Source organism: Scomber japonicus, chromosome 19 (genome assembly GCF_027409825.1).
Source record: "Scomber japonicus isolate fScoJap1 chromosome 19, fScoJap1.pri, whole genome shotgun sequence".
NCBI classification, from domain to species: Eukaryota; Metazoa; Chordata; class Actinopteri; order Scombriformes; family Scombridae; genus Scomber; species Scomber japonicus.
Window position 1 is genome coordinate 27,382,410 of NC_070596.1, and position 23,671 is coordinate 27,406,080.

At 43.2% G+C, this 23,671-nt stretch overlaps 1 protein-coding gene across 1 annotated transcript in view; it reads left to right on the forward strand.

The window, feature by feature from the left end:
- Nucleotides 1-560: 560 nt before the first annotated feature.
- The window catches only part of LOC128379889 (tetratricopeptide repeat protein 28-like), a 118,699-nt gene continuing 95,588 nt past the window's right edge, over nt 561-23,671 (forward strand). The window contains exons 1-3 of the mRNA XM_053339528.1: nt 561-720; nt 17,056-17,328; nt 17,419-17,549. Of these exons, the coding sequence (XP_053195503.1) occupies nt 561-720; nt 17,056-17,328; nt 17,419-17,549 (564 nt within the window). The remainder of the gene's footprint in view (nt 721-17,055; nt 17,329-17,418; nt 17,550-23,671) is intronic.

A 23,671-nucleotide genomic window follows, 5' to 3' on the forward strand; every position in this document is an offset into this window, starting at 1 on the left:
CTTCTGCATCAGTCACATTGTCCAAACTTTTTGTGTTTGTGTGGTTTTTGCACACATCGTCATGGCGATAGCTCACCTTTAACCTGTTGTCTCCCGGGTCAAATTGACCCTGTCTGTTTCGACCCTTCCTTCCTTCCTTCCTTCCGTCCTTGATTCCTTCCTCCCTTCCTTCCTTCCTTCCTTCCTTCCTTCCTTCCTTCCTTCCTTCCTTCCTTCCTTCCTTCCGTCTGTTCTTCCTCCCTCCCTCCTTCTCTCTTTCCTCCCTTCCATCCTTTCCTTTCTCCCTCCTTCTGTCTTTCCTCCTTCCCTCCTACCTTCCTTCCTTCTTTCCTCTGTCCTTCCTTCCTTCTTTCCTCCATCCTTCCTTCCTTCCTTCCTTTTCCTTTCTCCCTTCCTTCCTCCTTTCCTTCCTTTCTTCCTTCCCTCCTTCCTTCCTTTCCTTAACACTTAAAAATAAACAACTGCAGTTACATCATTTCAGACGTCGTGTGTTGAATCAATGTCAAGAGCATGAACCCTTAAACTGACAATGTATTCTTCTTCTTCTTCTTCTTCTTCTTATGTCAACACAGGCCTACTTTCGCCAGGGGGTTGCCCTGCAGTACCTCGGTCGTCATGCCGACGCCCTGGCAGCATTCGCCTCCGGCCTCGCCCAAGACCCCAAAAGTCTCCAGCTGCTTGTAGGCATGGTGGAGGCTGCCATGAAATCACCGCTCAGAGGTAAAGTACAGTACAGCAACTCAACATCACATGCTGCCTGTCACTTTTTTTAAAATTTCTTCTTCTATCTTTTTCTCTCCTCCTGACTCGTTCATCTCTCTTTCATCTTCCTGTTCGCACATTGTACGAGCGACGCGAGGCTGATTTCGACAGACACAAGCAGTCAAACAAGCAACAAATGACAAAGTCTGCGTTTGAAAGTTGTAGGAGAAGGAGAGTGAGATGTACAGTAGGCAGGGGGTCGGGAATAGGAGGCGGGGGAGCGGACTGTCAAACTGTCAAGTCGCCACTTTTCTTATGTTCTTTTATTTAGTAACCCTCCCCTGAAACCGAGATGAAAAAAAAAAAGTTAAAAAAAGAAAGAAAAAGAGGCCTCTGATGGTTCAGTGAGAGAAATATTAAGATGTAGAACATAAATAAAACAAGTGAGTCGGATGAAATAGAGAGAGAGAAAGTTATAGAAGTTGAAATTGAACATGGTAAGTTTGAGATTGGGCTTCATCTTCATCATCTTCATCATCATCATCTTCAGCAGCAGCAGCCACTTCACTAGACTGGGTGAATAAATCCCAGTAGCACCTGTTAGTTACCATCCACCTTTCTTCCTCCCTTCATTCCTTCGTTCCTTCCTTCCTTCCTTCCTTCCTTCCTACTTTCCTCCCTTCCTCTTTTCCTTTCTTCCTTCCTTCCTTTCTTCCTTCCTTTCCTTCCACCCTTCCTTCTTTCCTGTCTTTCTTCCCTTCCTTCCTCCCTTCCTTTCTCCCTCCCTCCCTCCCTTCCTTCCTCCCTTCCTTTCCTCCTACCTTCCTACCTTCCTTCCTTCCTTCCTTCCTTATTACCTCTGCCCTTCCTTCCTTTCCTTCCTACCTTCCCTTCCTTCTTTCCTTTCCTCCCTCCCTCTTTTCCTTCCTTCTTCCTCCCTTCCTTCCTTCCTTGACTCAAGGACAACAGGAGTGAGTCAGATGAAATAGAGAGAGAGAAAGTTATAGAAGTTGAAATTGAACATGGTAAGTTTGAGATCGGGCTTCATCTTCATCATCTTCATCATCATCATCATCTTCATCATCATCTTCAGCAGCAGCAACCACTTGACTTGACTGGGTGAATAAATCCCAGTAGCACCTGTTAGTTTCCATCCCCCTTTCTTCCTCCCTTCATTCCTTCATTCGTTCCTTCCTTCCTTCCTTCCTTCCTTCCTTCCTTCCTTCCTTCCTACTTTCCTCCCTTCCTCTTTTCCTTTCTTCCTTCCTCCTTCCTTCTTTCCTTCCCTCCTTCCTTTCCTTCCACCCTTGCTTCTTTCCTGTCTTTCTTTCCTTCCTTCCTCCCTTCCTTTCTCCCTCCCTCCCTCCCTTCCTTTCTCCCTCCCTCCCTCCCTTCCTCCTACCTTCCTACCTTCCTTCCTTCCTTCCTTCCTTATTACCTCTGCCCTTCCTTCCTTTCCTTCCTACCTTCCCTTCCTTCTTTCCTTTCCTCCCTCCCTCTTTTCCTTCCTTCTTCCTCCCTTCCTTCCTTCCTTGACTCAAGGACAACAGGAGTGAGTCAGATGAAATAGAGAGAGAGAAAGTTATAGAAGTTGAAATTGAACATGGTAAGTTTGAGATCGGGCTTCATCTTCATCATCTTCATCATCATCATCATCTTCATCATCATCTTCAGCAGCAGCAACCACTTGACTTGACTGGGTGAATAAATCCCAGTAGCACCTGTTAGTTTCCATCCCCCTTTCTTCCTCCCTTCATTCCTTCATTCGTTCCTTCCTTCCTTCCTTCCTTCCTTCCTTCCTTCCTTCCTTCCTACTTTCCTCCCTTCCTCTTTTCCTTTCTTCCTTCCTCCTTCCTTCTTTCCTTCCCTCCTTCCTTTCCTTCCACCCTTGCTTCTTTCCTGTCTTTCTTTCCTTCCTTCCTCCCTTCCTTTCTCCCTCCCTCCCTCCCTTCCTTTCTCCCTCCCTCCCTCCCTTCCTCCTACCTTCCTACCTTCCTTCCTTCCTTCCTTCCTTATTACCTCTGCCCTTCCTTCCTTTCCTTCCTACCTTCCCTTCCTTCTTTCCTTTCCTCCCTCCCTCCTTTCCTTCCTTCTTCCTCCCTTCCTTCCTTGACTCGAGGACAACAGGAGTGAGTCAGATGAAATGGAGAGAGAGAAAGTTATAGAAGTTGAAATTGAAGTTCCTTTCCTTCCACCCTTCCTTCTTTCCTGTCTTTCTTTCCTTCCTTCCTCCCTTCCTTTCTCCCTCCCTCCTTTCCTTCTTTCCTTTCCTCCCTCCCTCCTTTCCTTCCTTCTTCCTCCCTTCCTTCCTTGACTCGAGGACAGCAGGAGTGAGTCAGATGAAATAGAGAGAGAAAGTTATAGAAGTTGAAATTGAACATCTTCAGCAGCAGCAGCCACTTGACTAGACTGCTCCCAGTAGCACATGTCGTCCTCCCGGGTCAAATTGACCCCGTCTGTTTTAACTGTTCCTTCTTCCCTCCCTTCCTCCTTCCTTCCTTCCTTCCTTCCTTCCTTCCTTCCTTCCTCTTTTCCTTTCTTCCTCCCTCCTTGCTTTTTCCTTCCCTCCTTCCTTTCTTCCTTCCTTTCCTTCCACCCTTCCTTCTTTCCTGTCTTTCTTTCCTTCCTTCCTCCCTTCCTTTCTCCCTCCCTCCCTCCTTCCTTTTTCCCTCCCTCCTCCCAAACACCATTGACCCATTTATGTATATATTGCACAGCTCAATACCCTCACCCCCTAAACACTCTCAGGGTCCTAACAGATAGATTTAGGGTCGGTACTTTATCCTGACAGCTTGCACTGACTCATCCAGGGTTTGCATAATAATTGGGATAGTAGCTGCTGGTAGCTTCATAGACTCAAGCAGGCCTCCAAATGATAATCAGTCATGGTGGAAAAGGTAATTATGACTTAATAATCTTCATGTGGAAAAAAGGCTGACTCACATAAATAAGCCGAGCCGAAAAATGCAGTCAGTGAGGTAGCAGATTCCCTCATGCTCGGATCATCTTCCCTGCGTGAGTAAGTTCAAAAACTGTCCAGTGACTTCAAATGAAGCTTCAGCCTGCAGTGACAAGAGCTCATCCTCCAGCAGGGATGAGTTCATATCAAACACTGTTGTGATTTTTTTTTTTTCGGGGGTGGAATCAACATCAGTGTCTTCTCCAGATGGACAACACATGCGAAGTCTTGAAAGCGTTTGTTAAAAGTCTGGCCGGACATTTTCAATCTGCTCTGAGTAGCGTGTTGCTGTCAACTTACTTCTTGCTTCTCGAGATCAGATGTGATGTTTTTTGGAAGTTGGTCAAATCGTGGCGCTGCAGATTTGAAGACAACATGTGGTCGTTGGTTTCGATTAAAAGCATTAACCCAGCAGATCATGTCGACTGCAGTTTCGTGTTTTCGTGGCAGCTGAATGAAGGAGGGAGAGAAGAAAGAAGGAAGGAGGGAGGGGTGTAGAAAGGAAAAGAGGAAGGAAGGGAGGGAGAAAGGAAGGAAGGAAGGGAGGGAGAAAGGAAAGAAGGAAGGAGAGAAGGTAGGAAAGGAGGAAAGGAAAGAATGAAGGAAGGAAGGGAGGAAGGAAGGAAAGAAGGACAGAGGAAAGAAGGAAGGGAGGAAGATAGGGGAGAGGAAAGAAAGAGAGAAGGAGGGAGGATGGACAGACAAAAGGAAGGAAAGAAGGACAGAGGAAAGAAGGAAGGTAGGGGAGAGGAAAGAAAGAGAGAAGGAGGGAGGATGGACAGACAAAAGGAAGGAAAGAAGGACAGAGGAAAAAAGGAAGGAAGGAAAGAGGGAACAGTCAAAACAGGCGGGGTCAGTTTGACCCGGGAGGACGACAGGAAGGTTAAGTTCATTCAACATGTTGGACTTTGGATCGGTTAAAATGCCAAATCTAGCAAGTAGTTTGTTTTGTGCGTGTTGAGCCAAGCAGAGAAACTCCCTGATCTCCAGCTGGAGCCAGAACGTTTCCCTACTCGGCTATCTGACATCGCTGGGTTTGGTTACATTTAACCGGCTGTAGATACACAAGACCCAGCTGTCTGTGAAGAGAACAGACGCTTCCACACAGGAGGAAAGGAAGGAAGGAAGGAAGGAAGGAAGGGAGGAGGGAGGGAGGAAAGGAAGGAAGGGAGGAAGGAGGCAGGGAAGGAAGGAAGGAGGCAGGTAGGAGGGAGGGAGGAAGGAAGGAAGGTAGGAAGGAGGGAGGGAAGGAAGGAAGGAAAGAAGGAAGGGAAGGAAGGAAAGAAAGGAAGGAAGGAAGGAAGGAAGGAAGGAAGGAGGGAGGGAGGGAGAAAGGAAAAGAGGAAGGGAGGAAGGAAGGAAAGAAGGATAGAGGAAAGAAGTAAGGGAGGAAAGAAAGGAAGGAAAGAAGGAGGGAGGGAGGAAGGAAGGAAGGAGGGAGGGAGGGATGAAGGAAAGGAAGGAAGGGAGGGAGGAAAGAAGGAGGAAGGGAGGAAGTAAGGAAGGAAAACGATGGAGGACGGAAAGAAGGAAGGAAGGAAGGAAAAGGAAGGAAGGGAGTCACAATCATGCATTCACACACATTCACACACCGTTGACGCAGCAATCAGGAGCAATCTGAGGTTAAGAGTTTTTCACCAATCTTCCGACTAATGGACGAGCCGCTCTACCTCCTGAGCCACAGCTGTCTTTGCTTCTGAATTAGATTTCTCAACTTTGTGTTTGGCAGGGAAGATACTGTCCTAGTTTTTTAACGAAGGGTTCAAAAGTGCATCTCCACGTTTGTTTGATTTTGGGATAGTGATACTAGACTGGCAGACTGGCAAAAACTCACTTCTAATAAGACATAATGAAAAAACGTCTTCTTCCTGTTCCGATGTGTTTTCAACTCCATACTTGGTCCTGCACTCATTTCTCTATTGTTATGAATTGGTATGCTAGGTTCCTATGAATGAATGAGATTAGCTCACTACAGTTTTCCGTCTGCTGGCTTTGCATTCAGGGTTTCTGCACGTTACTGATGACAGAAGCTGTGAGAGACCTTAATAAATGAGCTGTTCTGTTGACCTCATGTAACAAAGCAGACTGGCTGCGTCTAATGTCAATCAAGTCAGATGTCATAGCGAGAAGGCACTGACATTTTAAAGTCTGTGTAAAGTAAGAATAAATATGTGTTCTGAGTTTGACATACCACAGAAAAGTGTGTTGTTAACCACCCTGCCAAATTTGAATGATTAAAAAAATCGCCAAATATATGAAATTAGGCTTCAAAGTTGTGTAAAAATCAGCCTCTTTCTCTGCTCCCAAACGCTGAAGCCCCGCCCCCTACCAAGTGTCACCTGTCAATCAAAGTCACCACCTCTACCAGAAACATGGACGCTACGTCTGAGAGCTTTCTGCTGCTAACTCAGCTGCTAGCTCGGTGGCTAACTCAGCTAACTGGCTAACTGTAGACTGTAGTAGTAGTAGTGTGTGCTGAATGTATTTCTACCTCTACAGCAGCAGGGGCGGGTTTATGCTAATCACTAAATCCTGAACACAGAAATCTTGAAACACAGTTTGTGAAGCCTAGCTCCACAATTCAAATCTAAATGGTTGAAATGCTTTTTACACCTTTTTTAGAAATACATTTATGACCTATTTAATGTGTTTAGAAGAAAATGTCTGAATTCACTTTACACGGTCTTTAACGACCATTCCAGTACCACCATGACCTTTTCAATTGACTGCTCGATCACCATCGATGTATCAGGAATCCTGATCTAATAGTTCCTGTTCTGTTAAAAACTGTAGAGATCCTGGTTGTTTAAAACTTGGTCTCTAAGTGTTTAGGATATCAGGATCTAGTTCAGTGTTTAGTGGTTTAATTAGTGCAGCTTATTGCATTGCCAGAGGAAAGAGACGTATTAATAAAAGTCTAATAACTGTAAGAAATGTAATGATTTTGTTGAGTTTCACAGAGGCAGGAAGCTGTTTAGCAGTGTGTATTTATTGACTTTATGTGACATACTAACAGATGTTAGAGGAACCAGAGCCCTCATCAAGGTTTACTGCTAATCATATTCATGATTTGGTCAAAATCCAGATTAAGGAATTTTAAAAGCACTCTGCTGTAAAAGGTCTCTGTTGGTTTTACTATGTTTATGACAGCTTTAAATTAACCCTCCTGTTGTCCTCAAGTCAAGGCGGGAAAGGAGGAAGAAGGAAGGAAGGGAGAGGGGAAGGAAGAAGGAAGGAAAGGAGGAAGGAAGGATGGAAGGTAGGAAAGGAGGAAGGAAGGATGGAAAGGAGGAAGAAGAAAGGAAAGGAGGAAGGAATGTAGGAAAGGAAGAAGGAAGGATGGAAGGGAGGAAGAAGGAAGGAAGGGAGAGGGGAAGGAAGAAGGAAGGAAAGGAGGAAGGAAGGATGGAAGGTAGGAAAGGAGGAAGGAAGGATGGAAAGGAGGAAGAAGAAAGGAAAGGAGGAAGGAATGTAGGAAAGGAGGAAGGAAGGATGGAAGGAAGGAAAGAAGGAAGGAAGGGAGAGAGGGAGGAAGGTAGGAAAGGAGGAAAGGAAAGAAGGGAAGGAGGAAGGAAGGACAGAGGAAAGAAGGAAGGGAGAAAGGAAAAGAGGAAGGAAGGAAAGAAGGACAGAGGAAAGAAGGAAGGACAGAGGAAAGAAGGAAGGATGGAGGAAAGAAGGAATGAAGGAAGGTAGGAGGGAAGGAGGAAAGAAGGAAGGAGGGAGGGAGGTAGAAAGGAAAAGAGGAAGGGAGGAAAGAAAGGAAAGAAGGACAGAGGAAAGAAGGAAGGGAGGAAAGAAAGAGAGAAGGGGGAAGGAAGGACAGACAGAAGGAAGGAAGGAAGGAAGGAAGGAGGGAAAACAGTCAAAACAGACTGGGTCAGTATGTTTATTAGCACAGATTAGCTTCTGGTGGAGTCCATGATGAAATATGTATAAGGTAGATTCTTCTTCGTGTGTCATTGATCTCTCCGCCCCAGAGACCAGAGTTCACTTTTATGTGCAGGTCTCAACTGCATAAGAAGAAAGAGGACGAGAGCACACAATTGAGAATGGTTTGCAGGCTAGCATTGGCACAGGATTATGTTTTTGCCCTTCGGCAGTATCAGAATGAGAGCAGGGCTTCTTGGGAATAGCCTCCTGCTTGGCAAGCTACAGCAAATGTTTATGCACATTGAATTTTCCATCTCCTCTCACACTGGAGAGCATATCTGAGTTTAGTATTCACAATTTTTTCCCTTTGAGGTAGAACATTTAGATCCAAATGGAGCATATTGTGCAGAAAGGCTGAGAACAAATAAGGACTGCTTTTGCTTTCTCTTTCTTTTTGTTTGAGGAAGATTTTTTTTTTTTACAAACAGCAAAGAAAAGGTGTCAAGTTTGAGAAGAAGTGTTGCAATAAGAAGATAGCAGGTGGAGAGAAAACCACAGGTAGAACATGGCCGTAACAGCACTAGAGGAAGGGAGGAAGAAGGAAGGAAAGGAGGGAGAAAGGAAGGAAGGAAGGAAGGAAGGAAGGAAGGACGGACGGAGGAAATAAGGAAGGAAGGAAGGTAGGTAGGAGGGAGAGAGGGAGGCAGAAAGGAAGGAAGGAAGGAAGGAAGGAAGGAAGGAAAGGAAATGAAAGGAAAGGAAAGGAAAGAAGGAAGGTAGGAGGGAGAGAGGGAGGCAGAAAGGAAGGAAGGGAGGAAGAAGGAAGGAAAGGAGGGAGAAAGGAAGGAAGGAAGGAAGGAAGGACGGAGGAAATAAGGAAGGAAGGAAGGTAGGTAGGAGGGAGAGAGGGAGGCAGAAAGGAAGGAAGAGAGGAAGAAAGAAGGAAACATTTAGATCCAAATGGAGCGTATTGTGCAGAAAGTCTGAGAACAAATGAGGACTGCTTTTGCTTTCCTCGTTTTGTTCAAGGAAGATTTTTTTTTTTTTACAAACAGCAAAGAAAAGGTGTCAAGTTTGAGAAGAAGTGTTGCAATAAGAAGATAGCAGGTGGAGAGAAAACCGCAAGAGAGGGTGATCAATGGTAGCAGCTGTGACTTACTGCATTGGTAGGCAAGTAGTGGCAAAATCTGGCCCCCCCAAACAAAAACTAGTTGCCTCTATTACGAAAAGTTTTCATAGATTATATAAAAGCTTCGACATTATTCTTCATACGTCTACTGTCTATGTAAAACCCAATAAATATGAGCTGTTAACCTCTTAGATAGATAGATAGGTAACATAGGTAGAACATGGCCGTAACAGCACTAGAGGAAGGGAGGAAGAAGGAAGGAAAGGAGGAAGAAGGAAGGAAAGGAAAGGAAAGAGGAAAAGGAAAGGAGAGAGGAAGGAAGGAGGAAAGGAAAGGAGGAAGGAAGGAAGGAAGGACGGAGGAAATAAGGAAGGAAGGAAGGTAGGAGGGAAGCAGAAAGGAAGGAAGGGAAGAAGAAGGAAGTAAAGGAAGAAGAAGGAAGGAAAGGAGGGAGGAAGGAGGGAAGGAAGGGAGGGAGGAAGGAGGGAAGGGAGGAAAGGGAGGAAGGAAGGAAGGACGGAGGAAAGAAGGAAGGAAGGTAGAAAGGAGGAAATAAGGAAGGAAGGAAGGAAGGAAGGTAGGAGGGAGAGAGGGAGGGAGAAAGGAAAAGAGGAAGGGAGGAAGTAAGGAAAGAAGGACAGAGGAAATGGAGAGAGGAGATGGTGTCGATTATATTTCTACTCTGTATTCATGTTTTTTCTAAATCAGAATCTATTTGCCGTCACTTACGAATGGAAATTGATATCTGCCCTGAGACACAACCCAAAGACTCCGTTTTAATCTTGAATGAATTAAAATATATTTGGATATATTGGGTTCTGTTTTTCTCTGCGCCTGTAAAACATTGGCCTCAAAATAAATAGCGACCCACGTTTGAACCCGATCGCTGACGACTGACATACAATATGTAAGAGAGTCCTTTCTGAGCTACTATAAAACGCTCCTGTGCACATCTGATGCAAGCCAGGCTCGTAGCTAAGAGGCCTCGTATCAAGTGTTACTGGGAGTTGCAATGCTGTAGGTTGGTCCACTGAGAAGGAGGGAGGGGAGGGGAGGGGAGGGGAGGGGGGCGGGGGTGCGGATCATTTGGATTATCTGTCTTTCTTGGGTTTGCTGGTGTTTTGATGTTGGACAGAAGCAGAGCAAGTAGGTAGTAGGTCTATTCCCAGCCAGTATGTCCATGTGGGATCCATAAGTAGTGTTGTAGTACCCATTTTTTGACATTCTTGCAGGCGGGGAGTTCTGGTCCTCTGAAATGAGGCCAACGCTGGAGTAACTTAGAACTGCATTCTATCAAAAGGCCACCAGGGGGCGACCGTCTCTATACAAGTCAATGGAGAATTCACCAACTTCTCACTTGATTTCTAACCTCAGTAAACGTTTTCAAAATGTGTTTATGGTCTCAATCGCTAGTTTAAAGCCTTCTTCAATGCAGTATGATGTTCATTTGGGACATTTTGGCCTCCCTGATTTTATATGTGACGATAAAGCAGGGTATGCATTAGGGCGTGGCTACGTCCTGATTGACAGGTTGATTGACCAATGTCCTCAAGATCCAGCCCTCGCAACCATAGCAACCTCCCCACTCCGCCCATGACTCCGCCTCATGCCCATATAAGTAGAATCCGTGTTTTTATTTTTCCCAGCATGCACCTGAAATTTTGATGAAATGATGATGCAAAATGGTGCTGCCTAGATTACAAACTATTGGCTTCCGAGCAGCAGTCCACAAACCAATGGGTGACATCACGGATGTTACGTCCATTTCTTTTATACAGTCTATGGGTTCTTGGTCTTGTCTCGGTCTCGGACCGGTCAAGACCACCGCTGATAGGCTTTTTGTCCATGCCTTACTGATAAGTGTGAAAAAGGACCTTCTCAAAAAGCCATCTCCTCTATTAGTATCAAAAATGAGACCCACACTTGATTAAAACTATCTTATCTCCCCATTACTCTGTAGTTCAAATGTCGCCATTCTTGTCATTAGTTCAATAGAAAAAAAAAAGCGCACCTCACATTTAACCCATATGAGGCCCACATGGACACGCTGGCTGGGGTTTCACATGTATTCTGCATGTCTGGAAAGTGTTTCTGCTGCTAAACGTGGAATATTACTTCAAGAGCAGAAAGTTTTAGAACTGCAACTATACCCTTCAAGAAGTGAGGAAATGTTATTTGAATAAAATTAGCTTAATATAAAGATTAGTTGCTGCTTAGTCACTCTTCATCTTCGCGTATCTGATAAAACAGTGCCACCGATTTTACACCTGCTTTTCCTAAACGTCAGGCACAATTTCCACACACTCAAAGTTGATAAATCACGTCAGTCGAATAACTTTACATTCCCTCCGAGGCATGTCTTAAAATAAATATTGCAAGTGCCAAAACACACACGTTCTTTAAAATCTCAGTAAATATCCCCCAGAGTTTGTTGGTTGTCACATGTGAAATAGCAGCTGGAATATCTCCCGTCTCTACTGGCTCCACTTTCTTCTTCTACTGTGTTCATTATTGCAGATAAAGGCTTTAAATGTAATAGTAAGATTCAGTCACATATATATTATATAGTTGCCTTATGACCTATTCAATAAAGTGTTGCGCAATATCACAGTTAATGGTTTTATTTGAGTGAAGTTGGGGTTAATATGAACTATTTACAGCACCAGTAAGTAATTGGTTGATACTGTACGGAGACAAATCTGGGTCATACGTTTTCTTAACCCTTGTGTCGTCCTCCCGGGTCAAATTGACCCCGTCTGTTTTGGCTGTTCCTTCTTTCCTCCCTTCCTTCTTTCCTTCTGTCCTTCCTTCTTTCCTTTCCTTTCCTTTCCTCCCTTCCTTCCTCCCTCCTTTCCTTCCTACTCCCCCTCCTTTCCCCCTTCCTCCTTCCTTCTTTCCTCCCTCCCTCCCTCCTTTCCTCCCTCCCTCCCTCCCTCCCTTCCTTCCTTCCTTCCTCCCTCCCTCCTTTCCTTCCTTCCTCCCTCCCTCCCTCCCTCCCTTCCTTCCTTCCTTCCTTCCTTCCTTCCTTCCTTCCTTCCTTTCTTCCTTCCGTCCTTCCTTCCTTCCTTCCTTCCTTTCTTCCTTCCTTCCTTCCTTCCTTCCTCTCTCCTTTACTTCCTTCCTATTACAGATAAAGGTTTTAAATGTAATTACTGTAAGATTCAGTCACATATATATTATATATAGTTGCCTTATGACCTATTCAATAAAATGTTGCGCAATATCACAGTTAATGGTTTCATTTTAACTTTTTGGGGTTCATATCAACTGTTTACAGTACCAGTAAATCAGGGGCGTCAAACATGCGGCCCGTGGGCCAGAACCGGCCCACCGAGGTATCCAATCCGGCCCACTTTCCTTCCTGTCTGTTTTCCTTCTTTCCATCTGTCCTTCCTTCCTTCCTTCCTTCCTCCCTTTCTTCCTTCTTTCTTTCCTTCCTTCCTTCCTTCCTTCCTTCCTTCCTTTCTTCCATCTGTCCTTCTTCCCTTTCTTTCTGTCTTTCTTTGTTTTTTCCTTCCTTCCTTCCTTCCATCCCTTCCTCTCTCCTTTCCTTCCTTCTTCCTTCCTCCCTCCCTCCCTCCCTCCCTCCCTCCCTTCCTTCCTTCCTCTCTCCCTCCCTTCCTTCCTTCTTCCTTCTTTCCTCCCTTCCTTCTTTCCTTGACTCGAGGACAACATGAGGGTTAATATAGTACAATATAACTTTATAACTATATACTGTAAATAGTTGATATTACTGTCAAAAGAAAAAGGAACTCTACATAATAAATGTATTATCTGAGATCTTTTCTTTGTTATTCACCAGATAAGTAAGACTCAAGTGACAATTGAATCTTTTTAGTTATGTAAAGAAAGAAGAAGTCTCTAAGTTGAGCATCGTATTTGTAAAAGTAATGCAAAACTTAAAAAAAGAAATGCACCATACTAGAGTTTAACTGTGCTGCTACAAAAATACAGTCAGATATGAACTGAGCCAAACTGTTTTTGCTTCAGCTCATGTTCCACATATATACTCTTTCAAATTCTTTCAGTGCAGAGTAGAAATACATAAGCAGAGATGGTATGTGAGGTCACAGCTCTGCTCTCTCTCTGCTCTACATCACTGAGACGCCCTCAGGACCAAACATTAGCTCTAATTCTCCGTCCAGTCACCCAGAAATGATTTACTGATAGTACAACAACCGCACGCTTCTTCTCCACACCGACAGGCCTTCCTAGAAGTTTGGTGGTCAAGAAAAATTAAAGTTGGGGCTGGGTATTGGTTAGAAAATTACAATACCAGTACCAATCCAAGTACCCTTAAACTGATACCGATACCAACTGAGTACTTCATTAGATACCCATCATTGTTTTATCTGGTGTAACAGTCGTGTAGTGTAGACTTACTTTAGAGCAGGGGTGTCAAACATGCGGCCCATGGGCCAAATACGGCCCGCCGAGGGGTGCAAACCGGCCCACTTGCCATCCAGTGCCCTTTTCCTTCCTTCCATCTGTCCTTCTGTCCTTCCTTTCTTCCTTCTGTCCTTCCTTCCATCTGTCCTTCCTTCCTTTGTTCCATCTGTCCTTCCTTCCTTCTGTCCTTCCTTCCTTTCTTCCTTCTGTCCTTCCTTCCATCTGTCCTTCCTTCCTTTCTTCCATCTGTCCTTCCTTCCTTCTGTCCTTCCTTCCTTTCTTCCTTCCATCTGTCTTCCTTCCGTTCTCCCTTCCTTCCTTCCTTCCGTCTGTCTGTCCGTCCTTCACTATCTCTCTTTCCTACCTTTCTTCCCTCCTTCCTTTTGCCTGTTTTTCCTTCCTTCCCTTCTTATTTCCTTCCTTCCTTCTTTCCTTCCATCTTTTTAATGATCCAGCCCACATGAGATCAAATTGGTCTGTATATGGCCCTTGAATGAAAATGAGTTTGACACCTCTGGGATAGAGCGTTTAGGAGGCATCTCGGCTGCTGAACTGCTAACTGCTAAACGCGCTAACTCAACTTCACCACAGACGGGTTGTAGCTGCTGTGGCAGTGGACCAATCACATGATGCATTAAATACAAGAACGCTTGCTGTTAATTGATTGTGAGCAAGTCCACACAAGAAGTCATAGTTTCTAGCTCTGGGTGCAAAAAGGATTGATTGCAGGTATCGTTTGATGGGAAACCTTTCGATACTACTTGGTATCAATTCATCTCGGTTGATACCTTAAAGGTCTAGAGTACCGATACCCAGCCCTAATTAAAGTCCTACCGAAACATATCTGCTCTAAAATCACTTAAGATTATTTGATTTTACATTATTTTAATTAAATGCTGTTCCATCCTCTGCTCATGTACAGTACAGTAGCCACAGTTCTTATTTGAACAAATCAAATCTTTGCATGAAGTGATAACAGGTCATTTTATCATTGAGCAGAGCAGACGGTCACACTGAGCCTGATTGCATCCTGATACTCAACACAAGAACCACAGACTCTGAACAACAACTTATATTAGCTTTCCTGCTAAAGTCTCTTTCTTATTCCTGCACCTTAGCTTGTTGAAGGACTTTAATTTATTCATTTTAGTCTTGCTCTACTCATTTCTTACTATAATCTAACATACTATATCTTTTTTCTTATGACTTGACACATACACAAATACATTAAGATATTTCAGCTATATGTGAATTTAAAGTAAACAGAAGCGTGTGCAAGTGAGATAGGAAGCTAAAGATAAGATAAACAGAATCACATGAATAGAAATAATGAGGGATGGAAAGGCTACTACAAAATAAGTAATCAGTGTCGGTTGATTAGGATGCGTGAACTGTAATTTCCATGTTGTTGTTTTTTTGTGGAGGATGAATAAATTGAACTCTTGAACTCCACGTTGCTCGGGTTTCCTTGATGATCACTTTGTTAAAAAACATCAGATATATGAGAGCATCCACTGCCTCCTTTTAATCATGCAACCACGGTGCACTAGCTAAAGTCTCCAGGTAATATTCAGTTGCTTTTTCATTCTCATGTTTTAGTGTTCGGAGAGTTTCACAACAACCTCGGCATATCTCCTTTCACTCCGTCGTGCCAGAGCAAACGCTTCTCCACAGCCAAGCGCCTCTCCTCATGCAAACCAAGCATTCTTTACAGTAATCTGAATATTACTGTCACCTCTAAACTGTGTGTTAATCTCAGCAGAAAAATTCATTATAAAAATGATGACTCAGCAACCTTTTTTTTCTTTCCTAGGATGAGTTGAAATCCTGTACCATACTGCTGCTGCTGCTGCTGCTGATGATGATGATCAGTTTGCTTCCACTGAGAAAATCATGCAGAAAATATTATTTGAATATTAATCAATGTAATTTGTATTAGAAAATTATCAAGGGAAATGCATGCTTATATTGCTGCAGGCGTTTTTTTTATTATTTTGAGTGACAGACTGGAATTTTTACGCTGTCAGCATTAAATAAATAAAGATGTGAATTAATGCAGCAGTTTTAAATTATATCAAATATGCCTAAATTTTACAAATGTGCTCTACAAGCAGTGGTGCAACTCTAATAATATGTATGGGTCAATGATGGTTTTTGTGTCTATGTGGTTTATAGTCAAATTTAAAGGGTTAAAATGTAAAAATAAATGTATGAATAACTTGCACACATCCTTTTTTTTGTGGACTCAGCATCAAATTTCTGCTTTTAATCCATTTTGAGAGAATATATTAGAGGATTATGGTAAAAATGTCTAAGTGGTGTAACCATAAAAACTTTGGAAGGGAGGAAGGTAGGAAGGAAGGTAGGAAGGAAGGACAGAAGGTAGGAAGGAAGGAAGGAAGGAAGGAAGGAAGGAAGGACAGAAGGAAGGAAGGACAGAAAGAAGGAAGGAAGGAAGGAAGGACAGAAGGGAGGAAGGAAGGAAGGAAGGAAGGAAGGAAGGAAGGAAGGAAGGAAGGAAGGAAGGAAGGAAGGAAAATATATTAGAGGATTATGGCAAAAATGTCTAAGTGGTGTAACCATAAAAACTTTGGAAGGGAGGAAGGTAGGAAGGAAGGTAGGAAGGAAGGACAGAAGGTAGGAAGGAAGGAAGGAAGGAAGGAAGGAAGGAAGGACAGAAGGAAGGAAGGACAGAAAGAAGGAAGGAAGGAAGGAAGGACAGAAGGGAGGAAGGAAGGAAGGAAGGAAGGAAGGAAGGAAGGAAGGAAGGAAGGAAGGAAGGAAGGAAGGAAGGAAGGAAGGAAGGAAAATATATTAGAGGATTATGGCAAAAATGTCTAAGTGGTGTAACCATAAAAACTTTGTACCAAATAATTCAACTTGCTTAAAAACAGTAAATAGTCAATAAAACACCATATCAACTAGTTTGGCATGATCTTACATCCTTCCTTCCTTCCTTCCTTCCTTCCTTCCTTCCTTCCTTCCTTCCTTCCTACCTAACACCATATCAACTAGTTTGGCATGATCTTACATTATAACTTTTATATTAAATAAAGCTAATGGAATACTATTGTTCTAAATATTACATTTCATCTGGGTAACCATGGAGACCAGGACACATTTACATTATTAGTATAAGTCCACTTAAATACTCTGTGGGTGATAAAATATTTAATATTTATCATTCTTTTGTGGTTACCTTTTTCTTTTTTTCTTTTTTCTTTCTTTCCCTCTCCTCTAACTTCTTGTTCTCCTCCTCTTCCTTCCTTCCTTTCTTTCCTCCTACTTCTTGTTCTTTCTTTCTTTCTTTCTGTCCTTAGTCCTTTACCTTCCTTCCTTCCTTCCTTCCTTCCTTCCTTCCTTTCTTTCCTCCAACTTCTTGTTATTTCTTTCTCTTCTTCTTTCTTACTAGGTGGATAAAATATTTACCATTCTTTTGTGGTTACACCATTTGACATTTTCAGGAGCATTCAGTCTTACTTTTGGTAAAAAATGGTGCAAATGTCATTTCAGCTGATACAAAACCAACAAAAATACTAAATGTACATTGTAACAAACCTGATGCTGCTTTTAAACTATTTTTTAAAGATATTTTTGAATTGCTCATGTTGCCAACCCTTATTTGTCACTAACCCTTATGTTGTATTCTTCATGATTAAAAACTTAAAAGCTATTTATCTTATACTGACAATTTATGCAGCCCCTCACTTTTTAACTCATTTTTGTCCTTCTATACTTAAAATGTCAACTTTTCAAATACATCAGCACATGAGATGAAATATGAGAGCGGACTATGTGAACAACACATAGAAAAACCATAGCAACAACCTTAGCAACAACCTTAGCAACAACCTTAGCAACAACCTTAGCAACAAAGATACGGATGGCCGATTTCAGGCATGTGCAACAAGTTGGCATCAGCTCTGACTTTTGACGGTTGAAGCTCTGACTGTTGAGGTTTAGTAGCTAGACTAATCTTTTGCGTGTGCTTCCACCTTCACAGACACACTTGAGCCCACCTACCAGCAGCTGCAGAAGATGAAGCTGGACAAGAGCCCGTTCGTGGTCGTGTCCGTCATCGGTCAGGAGCTGCTCACCCACAGTTTCCACGGAGCGTCGGTCGTGGTGCTGGAGGCGGGGCTAAAGATCGGCACCTGCTCGCTAAAGCTGCGTGGATCAGTCTTCTCGGCCCTGAGCTCCGCCTACTGGTCTTTAGGCAACACCGATAAGAGTATGGTCTACATGCAGCAGGACCTGGACGTGGCCAAGACTTTAGGTAAGGAAGAGGAGAAGATCATAGAGTGTAGAGTTTAAACAGATGGTGAATATAATGGTTTGAATTTCATGTATCTTGCTTCTCCTACAGGTGATCAGTCGGGTGAATGTCGAGCTCATGGAAACCTCGGCTCTGCCCTCTTCTCCAAAGCGAACTACAGAGAAGCGTTGGCCAATCACAGAAACCAACTAGTGCTGGCGATGAAGCTCAAGGACCGAGAAGTATGTTTGCATGCATCTGTTTGGTTTTCTTAGGCTGCGTTCAGACTGCAGGCAAATCTGATTCAAATCTGATTCCTTCTCAAATCCGATGTTTAGGCCTGACTGTCCACACTGTTTTTAGCAAGTGTCCAAATCAGATTCGGCTCTGTTCAGACTGGGCCACATTAATGACCAAGCTGACAGGTTGCCATGGCAACGTTGTCAGAGTGGAGGTGTCATCTAGCGTGTATTGTGTGATGTCAAATAACTGCGACAGTGACAGCAACAACAAACCCTCGAGCTTCTCTTGAACCGAGCCATCTCCCCAAAGATTAAGAATATGCTTTGGTCCTCTGTCCATGGACTGATGTTTACGTCCTCCGTTGTCTCCAGTGATGTCACCTAGCAACAACAACTGGAATAAGTCCTCCAGTGATATCACCTAGCAACAACAACTGGAATAAGTCCTCCAGTGATATCACCTAGCAACAACAACTGGAATAAGTCCTCCAGTGATATCACCTAGCAACAACAACTGGAATAAGTCCTCCAGTGATATCACCTAGCAACAACAACTGGAATAAGTCCTCCAGTGATATCACCTAGCAACAACAACTGGAATAAGTCCTCCAGTGATATCACCTAGCAACAACAACTGGAATAAGTCCTCCAGTGATATCACCTAGCAACAACAACTGGAATAAGTCCTCCAGTGATATCACCTAGCAACAACAACTGGAATAAGCGCGGGTCTGGTGTCTCATAGAGTGAAATAGCGTAGAGACGTAGAGAGATCAAATCCGATATGAGTGTTTGGAGCTGTTCAGACTCAGACACATCTGTCCAAATGAGATTGGAAACTTCCTCCCAAAGGCGGTTTCAATCTGGTTTGCAAAAATCGGATTTTGGCCTGCAGTCTTAGTGTTGAAATGTTGTGTAGATCTGCATCCAGTCTTGGCTTCAGTGCAGTGATTTCTACCTGTGTGGGTTTTGGCTTGATTGGTTTTTACTTTTAAGAGCCAAAACTGACCAAAAACACTATGAATAATAACCTAATACAGTCTATTCCATATAAACTCCACTGATATACAGTATAAAGTATTTTTATTCAAATTTCAAAACACCCTGTAACACTCATTAAATAACCATAAGCTCATTATGATGAAATAAGTTATTCATAGTCATGTGATGCATGAAAGTTAGTGGACGTCCATTCACTTCCATTGTTTATGGTACAAACTCATCAAATCTAATATAAGTCTTAAAATCTTATTAACGGAGCAATAATAATGTTCCACAGTGACCACCAGCACAATCATTAGAGGAGAGATTGTGATCATAATGTGCAGACTTGGTATTTCTAGAGGAGAAGGTTCAAGACTTTGTGAACGACACCTAGTGGCCGATAGTGGCATTGCACCTTTTTTTTTTTTTAAGTTCACTCTTCAAAGCGGGCGGTAGATGCCCGCTTGGCAATAACAGCTTGACTTTTCTTTTTTTAGTGCACCGCCGCAGTCAGAATATGAAAGATAAACAAGTTAACGGTTGATCTTCGCAGCCAACTCCGCAGCAGGGGAGGAAACATTACCAAAACTGAAAGCACAGACTCGGAGTCAGGCTCAGCAGGAAGGAGCAGAGCACATGTTCAAATCCTCTTTCTTTTGTTTGTGGAGTATGTTTGATAAGTATGTGTAAACCTCAGAGTTAGATTCATTAGTCTATATCAGGGGTGTAGTTCCTTCCTTCCTTCTTTCCATCTATCCTTCCTTCCTTCCTTCTTTCCTTCTATCCTTCCTTCCTTTCTTCCTGTCTTCTTTTCCTTCCTTCCTTCCTTCCTTCCTTCTTTTCCTTCCTCCCTCCCTTCCTTCTGTCTTTCCTTCCTTCCTTCCTTCCTTCCTGTCTTCTTTTCCTTCCTTACATCTGTCCTCACTACCTTTCCTTTTTTCCTCCCTACCTTTCTTTTTTCCTTTCTTTGTTCCTTCATTCCTTCCTTCCTTCTTTCCTTCTGTCCTTCCTTCATTTCTTCCTTCCTTCTTTTCCTTCCATCCTTCCTTCCTTCCTTCTTTTCCTTCCATCCTTCCTTCCTTCCTTCTTTCCTTCTATCCTTCCTTCCTTTCTTCCTGTCTTCTTTTCCTTTCTTCCATCCTTCCTTCTTTTCCTTCATCCCTCCCTTCCTTCTGTCTTTCCTTCCTTCCTTCCTGCCTTCTTTTCCTTCCTTTCTTCCTTCCTTCCTTCCTTCCTCCCTCCCTTCTGTCCTTCCTTCATTTCTTCGTTCCTTCGTTCCTTCCTTCCTTTTTTCCTCCCTACCTTTCTTTTTTCCTGTCTTTGTTCCTTCCTTCCTCCCTTCAGTCCTTCCTTCATACTTTCCTTCTTTCCTTCCTTCCTTCTGTCCTTCCTTCCTCCCCTCTGTCCTTCCTTCATTTCTTCCTTCGTCCCCCTCTATCCTTCCTTCTTTCCTTCCTTCCGTCTGTCTGTGCATCCTTCACTGTCTGTCTTTCCTATACCTTCCCTTCTTATTTCCTTCCTTTCTTCCTTCTTTCCCTCCATCTTTTTAATGATCTGATAAGACAGAGTTATCAGCTCATGCAACACTATAAACCTCCAGATTTCCAGGATTACATAATCACCTGAACCCAAATGAACACAAAGAATACAGTAGTTGCTTTTTTTAAAATATCTTCTTCCCTTCAAACTGCTCTTCCTCTCTCTTCCTCTCTCTTCCTTTCTTTTTTCCTCTGAAGCAGTTTTTCTTCGCCTCGGGCCGCAGATGAACTCATTGTCTTTTTTCCTCTGAAACACTTTGGACAGTTGTGAGAACCGTACTTAATTAGATTGCTGTTACACATTAGACTTTGGCCCCTTTATGTCTCACTGAACAGTAAGTAAAGCTGTCAGGTTTTGTTTGTGTGTGTGTGTGTGTGTGTGTGTGTGTGTGTGTGTGTATGTGTGTGTGTGTGTGTGTGTGTGTTTACCTTTTGTTTAACTGCTCCCATATGCTCGTGTGTGTGTGTGCTCCTTAAATTTCCATCGTGTCACGGCAGATCCAATTATATCGTTTTATTTCATCTCGTGATTTCGTGCCTGTGTGGAATATTTTATTGTCTCTTTAATATTGTAGGAGTGTGTGTGTGTGTGTGTGTGTGTGTTTGTTGTTGTGGTTAATCGATAATGTTTCATGTTGACTTGTTTGCTTTCTCTGCTGCGATCGTGTGTGAGTTTGTACATAAATATCTGTGAATAGCAGAGTATGAGTTTGTTGGTGTTGATTGATCGTCTCTTTGGGTCTTGACACACTTCCTGTCTCGTCGTCTTCGTGTCACCAGGTTTCTGGTTATGTATTGCTGCAGATTGATTAATAAGTAGTTTGTATGCTTCACTAGTTGTTGATTATTAGTGTTTTTATCCCATTTTTCTGTCAGATTTAAGTATTTTAACCTCCTTTGTCCCTGCATCCTCATATTGGGACATTACATTTAAGGTTTGCTGGACCGTATACTTCATTTTGCTCAATTTTGACCTCTTGTCTTTGTTCGTTAACACGTTGTTTGCCACCTAGTGGTCGCAAAAGCACAATACAGTGTAATAATCAGTGTGAAACCATAGACTGTATAAAAGAAATGGACGTAACATCCGTGACGTCACCCATTGGTTTGTGGACTGCTGCTCGGAAGCCAATAGTTGCGAATCTGGGCAGCGCCATCTTGAAAATTTCAGGTGCATGCTGGGAAAAATAAAAACACGGATTCTACTTATATGGGCATGAGGCGTAGTGATGGGCGGGGCCATGGGCGGAGCGGGGAGGTTGCTATGGTTGCGAGGACACTGGTCAATCAACCTGTCAATCAGGACGTAGCCACGCCCTAAAGCCGTGTTCACACCAAGAGCGTTGGACGCGATTTTGCGTCGAGATTACATGTAAAGTCAATGCAAACACGCGATTGACTGCTTTGCGGCGCGATACACGCGTCACACGCGACGCGATGGACGCGATGCTGCGAAAATCGCTTCAACGCTCGAGTTGAAAATATTGAACTTTTGCAGCGACATCGCGTGACGCCATTCCGCAGCAGCCTATCAGCGTTGAGATTCTCCTGACGTCGCTGACGTCACTGACGTCGCCGTCCTGGATCACTCTTCTACAAGATGGAGGACAAATTGATTATTGCCGTTACAGCTCACCCCGTGCTTTACGACACGTCCTGTCTCCTTTACCGGGATCGGTATAAAAAGGAGCAGGCGTGGAGTAAAGTAAGCGAGGTGGCTGGATTACCTGGTAAGTTCTGTAAATATGTATTTGTTGCGTGTTTGCAGCTATTGGTTAGCATTAGCATAGCCCCAGTTAGCGTAGCTGGCTTTCCCGGCATAAAGTTACTGGTTTACTAGATTCAACAGTTAATGTACGTGTGTTCTTGTCAGTTGATGTGTGTCGCAGGAAATGGAAGAGCCTCAGGGACACTTATATGAGGGAGAGGAGGAAGGTGACAGAGACGAGGAGTGGGTCAGCAGCAGGGACAGCGAAGAAGTGGAAGTACTTCGCGGTCCTGTCTTTCCTCGACCCCTTTGTTGCCCCCCGTGAAACAAGCGGGAACATGGGGGCAGGGGTCGAGGAAGATGGGGCCGTGGAGTACAGTGTAGGGTCCATGGAGGACGAGGGAGAGACAGCAGGCTCATCAGGGATTACCATCGGAGGTTTGTTGATGAATGAACACACACACAGAAACGACATGGAAACTAGTTTATGTATAAAATGATAACTGACTTGTATTGATGTGTCAGTACAGATACTTTTTTCACAGCCTGCACTAAAAAAATGTCAAAATAACTAATCTGTACTCTCACCTATACCAAACCTACAAGTTAAAATGTGAAGAATGAAGGGCACTAAAACATCATTTGCTTTAAAGTGTTGTGGAGGATAGATATTGCTATGGCTAGAACAGTATGTTGTATTAAATGACTGCATCTGTAAAATGCTTTATGTGCTGTAATTGTTAGAATAACCTAGTCCTAGTCAATTAATATACTGTATGAACAAAAAAAACTAAGACATGTTTGTCACTACTACAGCCCAAGCAGATTCTGACATTGAGCCAGAGTCTGCTGGTGCTCCCCCTGATGATGGTCCAGCTGTCTCTCCCACTGCTGTCTCTGCTGCTTCCCCTGCTGCTTCAGTGCCAAGAGGTATGTACAAGACATATTTAAGATAGTTTAATAGATAATTAATTTAAGATATTTAAACAAATATTAATTTGGATATTGAGTTACTTCTAACTATTGCATTTTTTGGACAGTAGTAGTTTCATAAACTGTTTTTTCTATTTCATACAGCGACAAAGAGGTCCAGGAAGAGAGCCAGGGAGGAGGAAAACTCCGCCGACTCCAACAACAGACGGGCGGAGTTGGAGACTCTCGTCCTGGACACCCTGAACGGCCTGAAGCAGCAAGCTCAGCAAGCTCAACCTGCTCCCCAGCCTCCCCCCTCAGAGGATGAATTATTCCTCAAAAGCCTGGTTCCTTCCCTGGAGAGGTTGTCACCCCAAAGGAAGGCATTTGTAAAATTTCAAATTCATAAACTTATTTATGAAGCCAGCACTGTTGTGCTCAATTTGGAACCTGCCGAGTAGCTATTTAGCAATGGGGCAGCAATCACTGCAGGGAACGTATCAGACTTTTGAGGAATCATTCATTTTGTTCATATGTGTCCCTGAGGCTCTTCCATATGTTATTTATTTTTTATTGTTTTTGTACATATATATTTTTTATTTTTTTTTATGACAATTTAATTAATAAAATATAAAAATCTCAGCTGTCTTTCGTCTACTCTTACCTACAGTGAACATTCTCACCAGACTTCAGATATTTGTTGCACACCCACATTGTGTACTGTAAACTTTGATTCAAGCTGTGCAGAGGTTATTCACATAAACTAAACAACTTATTTTAACCTCTTAAAACACACTGTTCCATCTACGGGACGGGTCAGAGGTTGGGAGGTAGCCACAGCATTATGTGGGACACTGACTAATCATTTACAGGACAAAACAATACCAAATAATATCAGATGGAACCACTGATATGATAGTTAGCATATTTATCATGTCATGCACATTTTATGTTTATTGTATTGTTGCAGACATGCCAAA